Source organism: Diadema antillarum, unplaced genomic scaffold (genome assembly GCF_040938485.1).
Source record: "Diadema antillarum isolate AM-2024a unplaced genomic scaffold, OU_Dant_1.0 seq00000384_RagTag, whole genome shotgun sequence".
In the NCBI taxonomy this organism is placed as follows: domain Eukaryota; kingdom Metazoa; phylum Echinodermata; class Echinoidea; order Diadematoida; family Diadematidae; genus Diadema; species Diadema antillarum.
In genome coordinates this window covers 198,681-212,205 of record NW_027271382.1, presented here as the reverse complement: position 1 = coordinate 212,205, position 13,525 = coordinate 198,681, and the positions used below count along the sequence as shown (strand labels likewise).

Sequence of the window (13,525 nt, the reverse complement as noted above, 5' to 3'; positions counted from 1 at the left end):
GGCGAATTATTGTAGTTGAATACTGATGAGAAATCAGAATATCATACCGTAAGATTGCATTGTTCCGTACTGGGGGGGGGGGGGGGGGGGGGAGAGAAGTTCGACGTTTAGGTCTACCTATCAGACTACAAATAACACTAGACACTTTCATGGAAGTTCAACCACTGCACATCCATCATATCATTCATAGACAAGACACACTCTACAGAATATTGTACATAAAACAACTGCTTCAAATGCTTCGTCATATAGGTCAAGCCTACCGAACCTTACGGGCATGCAGATATAGGAGACTGATCCTGATTAAACTGCTACAGGATGGACAATCAACCTCTATGACCGCTGACCTGTCCTAGCTATCAACAAGTGGTCACCACAGGCTACTTGTTTGTCCCTTGTTAGTTAGTGGTCAGCAAGTCTTATATGATTGTATTAGCACCACCGAGGTGACAGGGGCTGTGTGAATCTAATTGAGACGTCGGAAAGGATCAAGAAGACCAGGATGTGAATATCGCTTGAACATCATTCTTTGGACCTGAGTTGTGCAATGTATAGATCAAGTTGCTTGATGTCCCAGGTGAACTGCATCTGTAAATAATCAGAAGTCATTTCACGCCAACAGAAACAGAGTCTACAATCTAACGGCGTATCACACCGCCAATGGTTCATGCATTTGTCACCAGCCGGATAGAGTCCTGCAACAGCTTGTTGTATGGCCTTCCTTCTAACATCGCAGCCAGGCTTGTCACACGAACTCCTCGTCAACAAAGTATAACCCATACCCTCAAAGAATTACACTGGCTACCTGTTGACAAACGCATGATGTTCAAACTCATATTGCTGACCTACAAGGCACAACATAGTTCTTCCCCAACATATCTGGCAGATTTGCTCAAGCAGTATCACCCTCCTCGCAACCTTCGCTCAAGCACCCTAGCGCTTCTTCACACACCCAGAACCAACACGTCATATTACGGGGGCAGATCTTTTGCAGTTGCTGGACCCAATCTTTGGAACAATCTCCCACAAAACATTAGACGTGCACCCAATTTTGCAAATTTCAAATCCAGTCTTAAAACTCACCTTTTCCGTCTCCCTTGATTAAGATAAACATTCATTACCCCTTTTGTTAATTATTGTATTTATTATGCTCATTGTTACATTTGTTAGTCATTTGTTTGTATGTTGTATCTGAATAGTACAGCGCATAGAGAAACATGTGCATATTATGCACTTTATAAATGTATTATTATTATCATTATTATTATTATTATTATTATTATTAGAGATCCACTGAAGGTTAGAGTTTAGAACAGTTAGTTACTTTTAATCATGCAGGGACAGGTTCAACACAACATTTTTCCTGAGAGGTATAACGCAGCGAAACACGTACTTTCATTATCTGTTATGAAAGTGTGGAGTTCCAAAGGGACGACTAGGAATACCGTCGAAGCGCGTATCTCTGTGTCGATATGTTATCTACGACGGACGTGCAGACGCAAGTATCTCGGGAAGTAGGCCTACATGTATCTGTGAGAGACGCTTGGACTGAAATTTTACGGCACCGGTGAAACAAAAAAAAAAAAAGCAAAAAAAAAAAACCCACAACAAAACAAGCCAAAAACTGAAAAAAAAAAGAGACGAAAAAGATCAGATAAAGCGCTGATGAAACTCGATCTTGGCTTCTTCCTAACATGTGATGATATACTATTGTCAATTCTTTGCCATTTTGCGTGGTAGTTTGTACATGTGTCCATGTATCAAGGTATGTTTCATCTCTTTCACACCCACTTCAAAGGAAAAGAGAAACAGAGAGAATGGGAAAAAGGTATGATTATGAAATTTGATGAGCTGATGTGCTTTAGACAACTAAAGGTTGTTCCTGACGTGTCCCCTCAGTGTTAGTTATCAGACATTCAAATATTGATGGTTTTTATTACAAAAGCAGAGTCATATGTATTATAATCTCGACCTCGACATGGTCATTGACGTACTTGAATTCGTCTCTCAGAGGGCGACAGGCTGTTTTCCAGCGATAAAAAAAATAGAATCCTTGATCTGCCTAAAACATTGTAGAAAGCGAGTTGAGCCCCAAGTGATATTTACTTGAAATCTCCAGTCATAGCCTTTTCTCTAGGATCTTTTGGAATGGTATGGACAACCTTCTGCACAGTAGTTTGATCCACAGAAAGAGGGTGCAAAAATAAAGGATCACTTCTGGATCAAGTCGACACCCTGACTTTCTTGATGTGAAACATCATCTCCCGCGAGGAGGGGTTAAAAAGGAGTTGATACCTTCTAAAAATACTCCTCTCTTCGATCTCTTGCGATAGGGTAAAAGATCGGTGTGGCCCCTTGTGTCAGCTCTGGACGCGCCTGTGCCAGATCCTCACTACCCCAGCATCTGACGTTTATTTTCCTCCTCAGGATTTCCTTTAGAAAAAAAACGAAGGAAAAAAAGAAACCGAAAAGGGTCCAGGTCATCAACCAGTCTATAATCATCTATCATTATATCAAATAAGAATATGAAGGAATTCATATATCATTCCTTATAGAGCTACTGCCTTTCTCAAATAACTTTTCTGATACGGAGACCATACTCGTCGAAATGTCTTTTTTATATTCTTTATTTCAATTGAATATTTTTTCGTAGTGTGTAATATCTTGTCAAAGTGGTAGTATTTTTTTCTGTATTTTCCTATGTTCTATGTATACTTCTTTTATTCTTCGTAATCATTTTTATCAGATGTGGAAATGAGATGAAATGAAATGAAATTTTGTTTAACAATACAAAGACCACATTAAAAAAAATCACGCAAAGAGGCAAACAATAGTAGCAGATGCTGCTGATTGCATAAATTCGTACATACGAAGAAAGAGTCATACCTTCAACCATGTCTACATAAACTCTTACAATAGATAATTCACCTTCACTAAGCTGGGTTGAGTGAATGCAGTGATTTAAGAATACATTAATGTTTTTTGAGGATGTTGGACAATTCATTCAAAAGTTATGAGAGTTTAAAGCTTCTGTGCTATATTCATTGGTAGATGAGAATTAAGACTACAACATTTCGTCATGTCACGCATGGACAAGGATATGAAGAAAATATAAAGAGAATTCCACATATTTTGAAAAATGAATAATCATTTTCTTTCAGAGAACAGGAGGAAGTCAATTACCCTTTACCCTCTTCCTGTCACGTTCATTTCCAGTTCATAGGTACGTGCGTGACATTTGTGTACATTTGACTAATTGGCACAGAAAGGATTAATGTGTACTTTTCATATAAAATGAAACTTCACTGATGTGTTCTTCTATTGCTGCATTAACTCAATCCATCATATTTGGGTTTCACCCGCCTTTTAATGATTTAATAATTGTATATTTTATGTTTCATTACCAAAATATTTCATTTGACGGTATAGTTGTAAATTGATAATATCTCCCACAAATTACGGAATTCCCAATACGTCCAATGCCTTTCCATTATCAATGTTTTGTTTGTGTTGAGGTGAGGTGACAATGGTACAATGTCTTCCTGGTCCTAGCAATTCTATCCTTACAATCAAAATTATAATGATTATCTAAATAACCATCATCGATTGAATGGTAACGATGTTACAAAATTTCTCACAAGATAAAAAAAGTTGCGCTCTGTCACGTGAGATACAATATCTCTTCTTTCAACGAATGAAAATTCAAGAGTTTATCGTATAGATAATAGTGGTTGAATGCTGATGCGATCGCCATCAATCGGTTGGGCAAAATCTGTTTAGGTGTTGCATAATTTTTACAATCAGCATCATCATAAGAATCATTGTTATCATAAACATGATCCCCATTATTTTGTGCTGTCATAAGGTGTTTTACTGAAAGTTAAAATAATCTTCCTTAAGGTATTATGGTGTCATTACATGAGCACTGGAAGGATGTTGTATTTGACTATGAATAATTTCACTTTAGGTTCATGATCTTCAGCAGCTTACACCCCTCCCTGCCATCCTACATGTATAATGTGTTTCGTATTTTTAGGATAATGTCACTTTTCGATGTAACTTCCTTGGAAGGAGAGCAGCAGAATATAGCTTAATTAACCCTGATGGATGAACAACTAGGCCCTGTCCTACACCATCATTCTGGAAAACTAACAGAAGAGTAAGTAAGTAAATGTATGAGCTAAGTTCATTTTAGACCTTTCTTTGTAACCATGATCAACAAACGCGGGTCGACTTTTCCCATTACATTGTATCATTACATCCTCAAACTTCCTCAAAACAAAGGAAACTAAAAGCGTTTTATCTACATTTAATTGTAAGTGTCAGCAGGATTAAGGAATCACCCGCAAGTTCCCTTAAAACTGTTTATATGTTACCATATCGATAATTAGATGATAACTTTTTAGAATGATACGCAAGAGATGATTTTATCTTTGACTTCTTTGAGTTCGATGATTCCCTTATTTACGGTAAAACACTTGTAGATTAATTTTGTGTTCGAATATTTCATTATTGTTTTATGAGGCATGAAATCAATCTGAAAGCAAGGCGTTACTCCAAGTCGAAAGGTGACACACACACACAGACACACACACAGACACACACAATCGTTAACAAACGTTTCCTTGTGAGGTGTTCATTGAAAGTTTAAGAAATATTGTGACTTTCAAAGTTTGAGAGCTTGCAGACATAGCTGTTTACGAATTATACCATTAAACTACAACAACACCTAAAGAAACGCAATTTCTATTTTCGGCTTTCAAGGCCGTTTTCGGAAAAGAAAACAGAACACTGACACGTCTTCTACCTAATTGGAGTAGTCCTGCTTCTCCACAAATGTTTCGACAGAGTTGATATGCAAGCAAACGCATGAAATGTGGTTCAGGAAATGATTTATTTGCAGGGAAAGCAGGAAAAAAGTATTGAAATGAGAATGTCAGACATAGGCAGAGAAAAGGAGACATGAGGAGCAAAAGACGCGTTTACAATTATCCACTTTGAATTGTAAAGCAAATACACAACTGACATCAAACACGGAGATTATTCCACTCATTACTCTAAAACAAACAACAACAAAAAAGCGAGTGAAAATGTTCACTCTTGAAGGAGTGAAAAACAGAAAAGAGTGAGCTTAGAGTGAAATTGGAGTAAATTTTGAATGAAAATATTTATTTTCACTAATATTGGACTGACCTCGGGATCACTCCAAGATTTTGCGTGATCCCTGAGGTCACTCCAAAATTAACGAAAAAAAAAACATATTTTCACTCCAAATTCACTACGATTTCATTCTAAATTCACTCTTTCCTGAAATTCACTCCTCCGTGAGTGAACGTTTTCACTCTTTTTTTTGAAAGTAAGGTATTATGAAAGAAATATTTGCATTCAATCTTTTATATCATAAAGTACTTTACGACTGCTATACTGCTACTTCTACTACTACTGCAACTATTACTACTACTACTACTACTACTACTACTACTATAACCACTATTAGTATCACACATATGAATGACAGTATACAATGTCTGTTAACTTGTATGCAGGCTATAATTCTAAGTATGCAAGGCCCCATCTTAAGCAAGGTAGGATATATATATATATATATATATATATATATATATCATATTACCTTTATTCACCTTGCTATACAGGGCGGTGTGGATAAAGTTGGGCGAACAAGAATGAGGATAAGGCCTGTTTTGGTAGCGATAATGCACTTCACAAATATATATATATATATATATATATATATATATATATATATATATATCGACGTTTAAAACAAGTTAACGTATTCAAATTCGTGAAATTCTTCCGTCGAGATGTTTCCATTGCAGCTGATTGACAAATTGCCCTACATCGACGTAGTTATATGCAGGTTCGACTCCTGCTTGAGTATGTACGCCTATGATTTTTGTCATGCCTACTGCTAAAACACTGATTCAATTCAGTGCTTATTTACGTCGATGTAGGGCAATTTGTCAATCAGTTGCAAAGTTAACGTATATTCATGTTGATATGTTACATCATGGTTTTGAACTATTTACATTTGAGTTTATTTTTGAGATAATTATGTACAACCTAACGACTTTTGACAGTGACATAAAATGACAATTTTTCGGAAACTTTTCGGGCGCCAAAATGGAGCTACTAGATATTATCAATCGGTTACTGGGGGTTTACAGCTCAACCGATGAATGCAACTAAAGGCAGTTTTTAAACAGGGCAGGTGAAAGTGAGACCTAACGTTCCACTATGGGGACTCTCACGATTCTTATTTGGGACCAGCTTCTCCTGGGCTGAGTACGTTCCTCGGAAGTCGTCAGCGTCTTGAGGGGATGAGTGTGCGATGAATAAGAGACGAAATTACTCCTGGAGTATTAAAGCCGCATGTGCATGCATCTTACTCTGCTGGCAGTGAGTCTGGACGCATACTCTAGGATGAACCACATGACTCGATAGGGGCTTATCCTTCAGAATCCGAGCGATACGTCGTGCGGACCGCTCAAACCACGAAATCCCTGTGTGTCACAGTTGATGCTAGACCAATGTTGGTCAAACTATGCAGAATGATGCTGTAGATAATGAGACTCCCGAACATATGAAAAAAGACACACGAAAGAAACAAAGAACATCACCCCATGCATTTTCATCGACTTGTTCAGGTAGTAATTAACTGCAATTACACGCAATTTGGGGAGTTTCATTAGTATAACACCTCAGAATTTCATTTAGTTCAGAAACATAAGAAAGTTGTGGATTTTAAAGCTTATACGGCTTTGTGAAATTGATATTGGTCACACATATACATGCATGTATAGGGGATATGTGCTTATCGGATGAAGTGTATAGTCAACATTTCACAACTCTCACATTGCTGTGTTCATACAAATGTCAATGGAATTTATATTTGGGGGAAATGCTAAGCCCCGTTTGAGAATGTTCAATCGTCTTGCATTTGTATTTCAGCAGTAAAATTGGTTTGACGAATAGGACACAAATAAATCGGTATGATATAATCTAAAGAAGTCATGAACGGGCGAAAATAGCATCTCATCTCATTTGTTTGTGTGGTTTTGACCAATGTTTCTGTTTAAAAAAAACCAAAGAACAAAGGAACTCTAATTACCCTTGATTTTCTTGTACAATAGATTTTAAATAATATTCCACTGGTTTATGAGATGTATTTTACATGAATAAAATGTAGTTTGAAGTTCCTTTTCAACTGCAAGTACTTCAGATCTGTCGAAAGCATATAATCCTCCTCGGTAGGTTTGAAGAGAATGCCCTGTTCAGATTCGGTGATTGACACTTCCTGTACTTTAAAGGCTACCGCAAACTAAATGAGTCAAGGACAGACACGGAAACCAGCCTGTGTCTTGCAGGAGGAAGGTGCGGTGGCATTAATTGCAACCAAAAAAGAAGTTAAAAAGGTATTGCACCTGTTCATTGTCTATTTCAGCATCGAATATTAAGATACCAAGAACTTGTCAAACTCAACGTTAGATTTTAAAAAAAAAAAAATGTTCCACCCATGTTATTATAATAACAAGCCCTTACTGTCATTATTCCCCATCTCCTCCCTCCGCCCATCCCTTCCCCCGAAAAGGAAATATCGGATAATATAACAGTATCTAAGACGTGCAGTCGAGAAATTGTCTTGTGGGCGCAACGTGCAAATCATGATTATCACTAAGAGGAGAGTAATAGAATCACGTCTCTCGTTTATATCAAAAGCCAAAATTTTCTCACTTGAAAGATTAGACCTTGTCAGTTTAGGATTTTCAACGACACAAAGCTAAACTGGAACTGCATGAAAATATGCACTGAACGGATAAACTTTTAAAAGTGTTGTGGTGGAAAAGCAGTCACCAGCTGTTACTAATAGGGCTATTGTACCCCCTCCTCCCCAAAATAACAACCATATTGATATCACTAATTCTATAAAGTTCTGCTGCTGCTACTACTACTAGTACAACTGCTATATTACTACTATACCACTATACTATTACTTCTTCAGTTATTATCTAGCTGTCGTGTCCAGGACTGACACTACCCCCCCCCCCCCCCCCGCGTAAAGATCCGCCACTAATACGTGGTTTCAAAGTAGAATCGAACCTCCAGGAAAATTAGTTGCAATCCTCCAAGTATTTTAGTGTAAAATTTTCTCATTTGACAGAATCTGGTTTACCAATATAGTATACGGAGAAGGAGATCCGAAGTATATAAAGAATACCATGAATAGACTTATGTTCAGTACCTTTTTGCTTGACTACACCCTATACTGGTCACACGGCTCCCACTCCACAATATTTCATGAAAATTCGCGTTTGCACTCGGCAAACCAAAAAAAAAAAAAAAAAAGGAAGAAGAAGAAGACAAAACGAAAGGTTGTTACCATTAACCAGACCCTTTCGCAGCCTCATGTCTTCGGGGATATCTCCTAGAGTGAGTCAGCGAAAAGGCGGATATTCAGAAGTAGACGCTGTTTTCTCGTCTCTCGGCAACAGCAGGTAGTCGGCTATAGATTTACGAGCCTTGGAAGAAATTGCACAAATTTTGTTCACTTTACATTAAAGATAGTATCTCAGCTTTCGACGCCGCTGTAATATCCAGCAAAATTCTTCCATAAGATTCTTGACAAAGAAAAACAGTCCCTGCTGACAATCACGATTTGAAATCAGTTACTGTATATGGTAGTAGATGTTTATGTCAATCATCCAGGTTAACACTGCGTTACTCCTGTGAAGTTACAGTAGCACATGAGTTGTACTTTTTTTTTATAAGGATCACAGTACTCTTGTGTTTGAAAGCACCGTTCGCACATCATCCTAAGATGGCATGAAAATGGTGTTACTTTTAAAGCATTATTTTTAACATTTAAAAGTAACGTCATCCATCACGTGTTCTAAAAGTTACTTCTTTGTCGACCTGCATGAACCCCGCGTTGAAGAATGAGAACACGGTATGACTGCGCAGTTGTCGCACTACCTTCCTCTAAGATTTCTGTGTGTGGCGATCGATGAGTTACTGCTGTACTGATGTAAAGTTCCGACAACATTTTGCATTTTAGTAATGTTGAGACACTGTCTCTGTTATAAAGTCTCGACAGAATCTTTCTTTTTCTACAATCGATCATAACGAAGGATAGAAATACCAGTGAATACTGTCTTTCAAGAAGAGGAAAAAAGTTACACCTTATTATGTAATTTGTTTATGCTTTCTGATGTTGCGATTCCTATTTCGCCAGCCTTTCTGATTGAAAAAAAAATGGAGTTACAAAGCGATTCAGTTTGCTTTATCAGTTATCTTCATCATCGAATTCAGACCTTATTAATAATCCATGTGTATGTACATGCATGTACATGCATGTACATTTTCTTGAAAATGCACATGTAACTTCAGTCGACGAAATTTTAGTAAACGGAATACTCTCATACGGGAGAAGACCTATAGGCATTGAATACACTATATTTGAGTGCATCGTTTGATTTAGAGAGAAGAGAACTTGGATACTCCCTATACCAATGATTATTTACCCTGTTTCTGACGTTTCTTATGGCTCTCTTGGTGGTTTCTCGACAGTGTCTTCCCGCAGAGACGCTCTTTAGAATAATTGGGATTGATGTCGCGGATGGCTCGCTGGACGATGCCGCATTCGGGAAGGCAAGCGTCGTGCTCATCTACTACCTCCACGCTCCGCAGGACGCCTGCACCATGGGCCCGTCAACGGCAGGCACCAACGACTCGTTCACGTACCGAGATTACCTGGTGGCGCTCAGCGGGCTCAACTCGTCGACGGAAGTACCGCCGCTCGGGGAACAGTTGACGTACGGCGAGGATACCATCTTCTCGGAGGAAAAGCTTGATCTACTCATTGAGAGCGTCAACAGATCGTACATTCCAACCTCCAGATTCCAGGTAATTAGACTATAGCTGCGGTTTCGAGAATAAAGAACAATAACAACTTATAAGTCCATTCATAAATGATGTCAGTTTGTAAACTTGAGGTCAAGTCTTCAAGGACATTATAAGCCTGAAGTGAATCTCTGAATCCGTTGCTATAAGCAATATCATAAGTAATACTTTTTTTTAAAAAACTAGTTTCTACGTCCTGCTTCATCCCGAGTTGAGAAGAAGAAATAAATCCATGAGAAGTTGTATTATTTCTATAGGCTATACTGGTGATTATAATGGAAATTATGAAAGAAAAATATCCAAGGATGATTAGGACGATGACAGTGACACCAGAGACGACGTTACCACAGACATTGATAGATACATGTAGACATGTAGGTATGGCATAGATTAACAGTCTGTTGATGAAAACGCTCGGTTCAAATATTCCATTTTATAATTATTTTGTAACCATGATTGAGATGATATCCGTTTCTGGCCTTCTATGTCTTCTTATGACGGGGTCCTACAAAAGCTTATACTCCTTGAGAAAAACATCGGACTACACTTAAATAATTATGATACGGACAATCTGTTGTAATTTGATGTCCTCGGCACAATGTTCGATTTGGCTAGACAATCGGTAGCCCGCAACTCTATACAAGTAGGTGTAGCTCTTTATCGACATCGTCTTTGCCTCGTGAATAGTCATTTTCACCTTCGTTTGTATGCCCTCATCCGCACTGAAGAGGCCTCCAAATCCTCTATCATCCACATACTATTATAGAATACCACACCACCCGTTCTAATGTCAGGGCCCAAGTGTCAACGTGGCACATCTGTATTTCGAAAGTCAGTTGTAGTCCGTCGAAGTTAATTTTGTAGCTAATTGAGGGGCACTGTTTGCTTGTGATAGAGCAAAGTAGCGGGCCCGACACTTAGGCCTATTATATATCCACATTTCAGTAGCACTGAAGTCCTTTTCCTTCTTAAAGGACAAGTTCACCTTCATAGACATGTGGGTTGAGTGAATGCAGCAATATTAATAGAACACATCACTGAAAGTTTGAGGAAAATGGGACAATCCGTTCAAAAGTTATGAATTTTTGAAGTTTCTACACAATCTAGACTGGATGAAAAGACTACTATAGCTTGTGATGTCACGTGTGTACAACGATATAAAGAAAGAATAAAGCAAATTCAAAATATTTTCACTTTTCTGGCATAAATCGGAACACTTGACTTCTCTCTTTCAGAAGGCAGGGGGAATCATCTTACCCTTAGCATATGCCAGTAACAAGTCGAAGAAATGTGCACTTTATTCAAAAAGTGAAGTTTGGGGAAATTCTCTTTTTATTTTCTTTATATAGTTGTACGCATATGACATCATTCACTGTAGAAGTCTTCTCATCCAGCAGTGACTGCCCAGATACTTTGAAAATTCATAACTTTTGAAAGGATTGTCCGATTTCCCCCAAACTTTCACTGATGTGTTCTACTGATATTACTGCATTCGCTCAATCCACATGTACATGAAGGTGGAGTTGTCCTTTAACGTCGTGTTTCTCACTTCCTTCAGAATGGGGGGGGGGGGGGGTGGATACGAATACGAACAAAACTGTTGCTACTAGGAGTGATGACTCGTGCAATAAACACAGACAGGTGTACTCCCGTGTCGCACTATGTATTAATGTACAACGATAACGCAGTACTTGAAAACGATACATGCATTTCCGCAACTATACCCAAACTACTTGTATCTTGGTCAATATCTATATAATTTTGGTACAATTATAAACTGGGTTTTAACCTACCATCGACCCATTCTTGAAAAAAAAACAACCCAAGAACTTTAGCTTCTTGCATTTTGTCACTTACTGCCTGATAAGGTAAAGGTAATAGTATTATAGCGACGTAGTAAATTTGCAACGAAGTAGGGTATTTTCCAAAGAAATTGTCCTGCGTGCTAAACTATCATTAGGGCATCCATAAAGAAACTGTAGTACATGAATATTTTTTCGTCGATCCGACTCGTCGGACAATATAAAGCATGTGCTGTATGCTTAGACCAAGCTGGGCATATAAAAGCGCCCTTTTTCGAATGAGCAAATTTCCCTTTGATGATTTCTTTGCTTCTTTTGATATTACGCTTTGATGCACTTCTCTGTCATTTTCTTATTACCATTTTAATTATTATCTAAATAAATAGAAAGGAATTAGGACAGAAAGTATGAACTATATGAAAGCAAAATTTCGTAGCGTTTGTACAAGGATATCAGTCCAAATACTAGCACTGTTTTCCTTGTTGCATTTCTATCTCTGATATTTTACATTTGGTATGCTTATACCATGGTATTTAGGGTGGTTATAATTCAAGTGCGCATACGAGTTTTGATAGTGAATCATTCCACAGCGGTGCACTTCTCACGTAACCTGACATTCTTTCTGATTTTCCTGATTTTCCCCGTAGGAGACATGCGCATGCGCATTGCTTACCGGGAATGCCGGTACCAAGTGAATTACCGCGGTACATATTACCGTGTTATTTCACCAAGGTGAACGGTGCCAACAAATTACGGGGGTATTTATTAATACCTCGGAAATTAAGGTTTCAACGCACCTGTTATTAACATTTTAATACCGAATCTAGCAGAAGTTGCAGTATATGTAATAGAATAACGCACGAGATGTAATGTGTGTAACAAGGATGATACAACTTCCTGAATGGAATTCGGAGGGTTACCCTACGGAGGTTATAACGTGACAGTGCTCTTTAATAAGCAGGGCGCTGAGAATGTCAGCCGTAACTCACAGGAAGCGTGATCCATCTCTCCTCGGCTTGTAATACTTGTTCTCCGACTTGGGGCGTGTGTCTGCAAAGCGGCCTTTCGTTGGGTGATAACCATCAGACGTTCAGCGTGAATATCGTAGACGTCCCACGGCCAACAAAGGGAGGTCCTTAACCAAGATTCGTGAAGGGGGAAAATCTCTCGTTTACTTATACAGAAAAAAAAGGCGCTCCTTGAGCCATTTCATTTTGTGTGCTTGTCTATGTTTAACCATTTGTTAGGTCTGTACAACAACTACGAGAACGTTAAAACTTTGTTCATAACTTTCACTAAATTAGCACATTGACTTTGGATTACATATTTATGTTTTTAAAAAACGCAGAAATAAAATCAATCAATCAATCAATCAATCATTCAATCAATCAAAACCTATCAGACACGGTTAAACGTTGATGTTGTGTTGCGGTATTTTCATCAAACCAGATGGTTCCCCTTCCTGTATTTTCACCATTGTTTGCTCCGTTTTACAGTCTTCCCATAGTACAGGATTGCCTCACAATTAACTGAGTGTACAAACCTCAAAAAGGACAAAAATAAAAATGTAATGTGTGTCGATTATCAGAGAGTATGTCAAATGCGTCTAACGTATAGCGTTTTCAGGAGGTTAACAATGAAGATGTTCTTGTCACCTTCCATCACAATGTTGACTTTGCAGTGATAGAAAGGCTGAAAAGAAAAGAGAATGTTTGGGCTGACTCCAATAGATGGGGCCCTGGGTGTTTTCTACCTTTCACGAAGGCATAGAATTAAGTGTCATCAGTTTTCGAAAGACTTGT

At 38.2% G+C, this 13,525-nt stretch overlaps 1 protein-coding gene across 1 annotated transcript in view; it reads left to right on the top strand.

Moving 5' to 3' along the window:
- LOC139731767 (zinc transporter ZIP12-like) overlaps positions 1 to 13,525 on the top strand; it is a 53,820-nt gene that overhangs the window by 4,173 nt on the left and 36,122 nt on the right. The window contains exon 2 of the mRNA XM_071642647.1: positions 9,589 to 9,924. Within this exon, the coding sequence (XP_071498748.1) occupies positions 9,589 to 9,924 (336 nt within the window). The remainder of the gene's footprint in view (positions 1 to 9,588; positions 9,925 to 13,525) is intronic.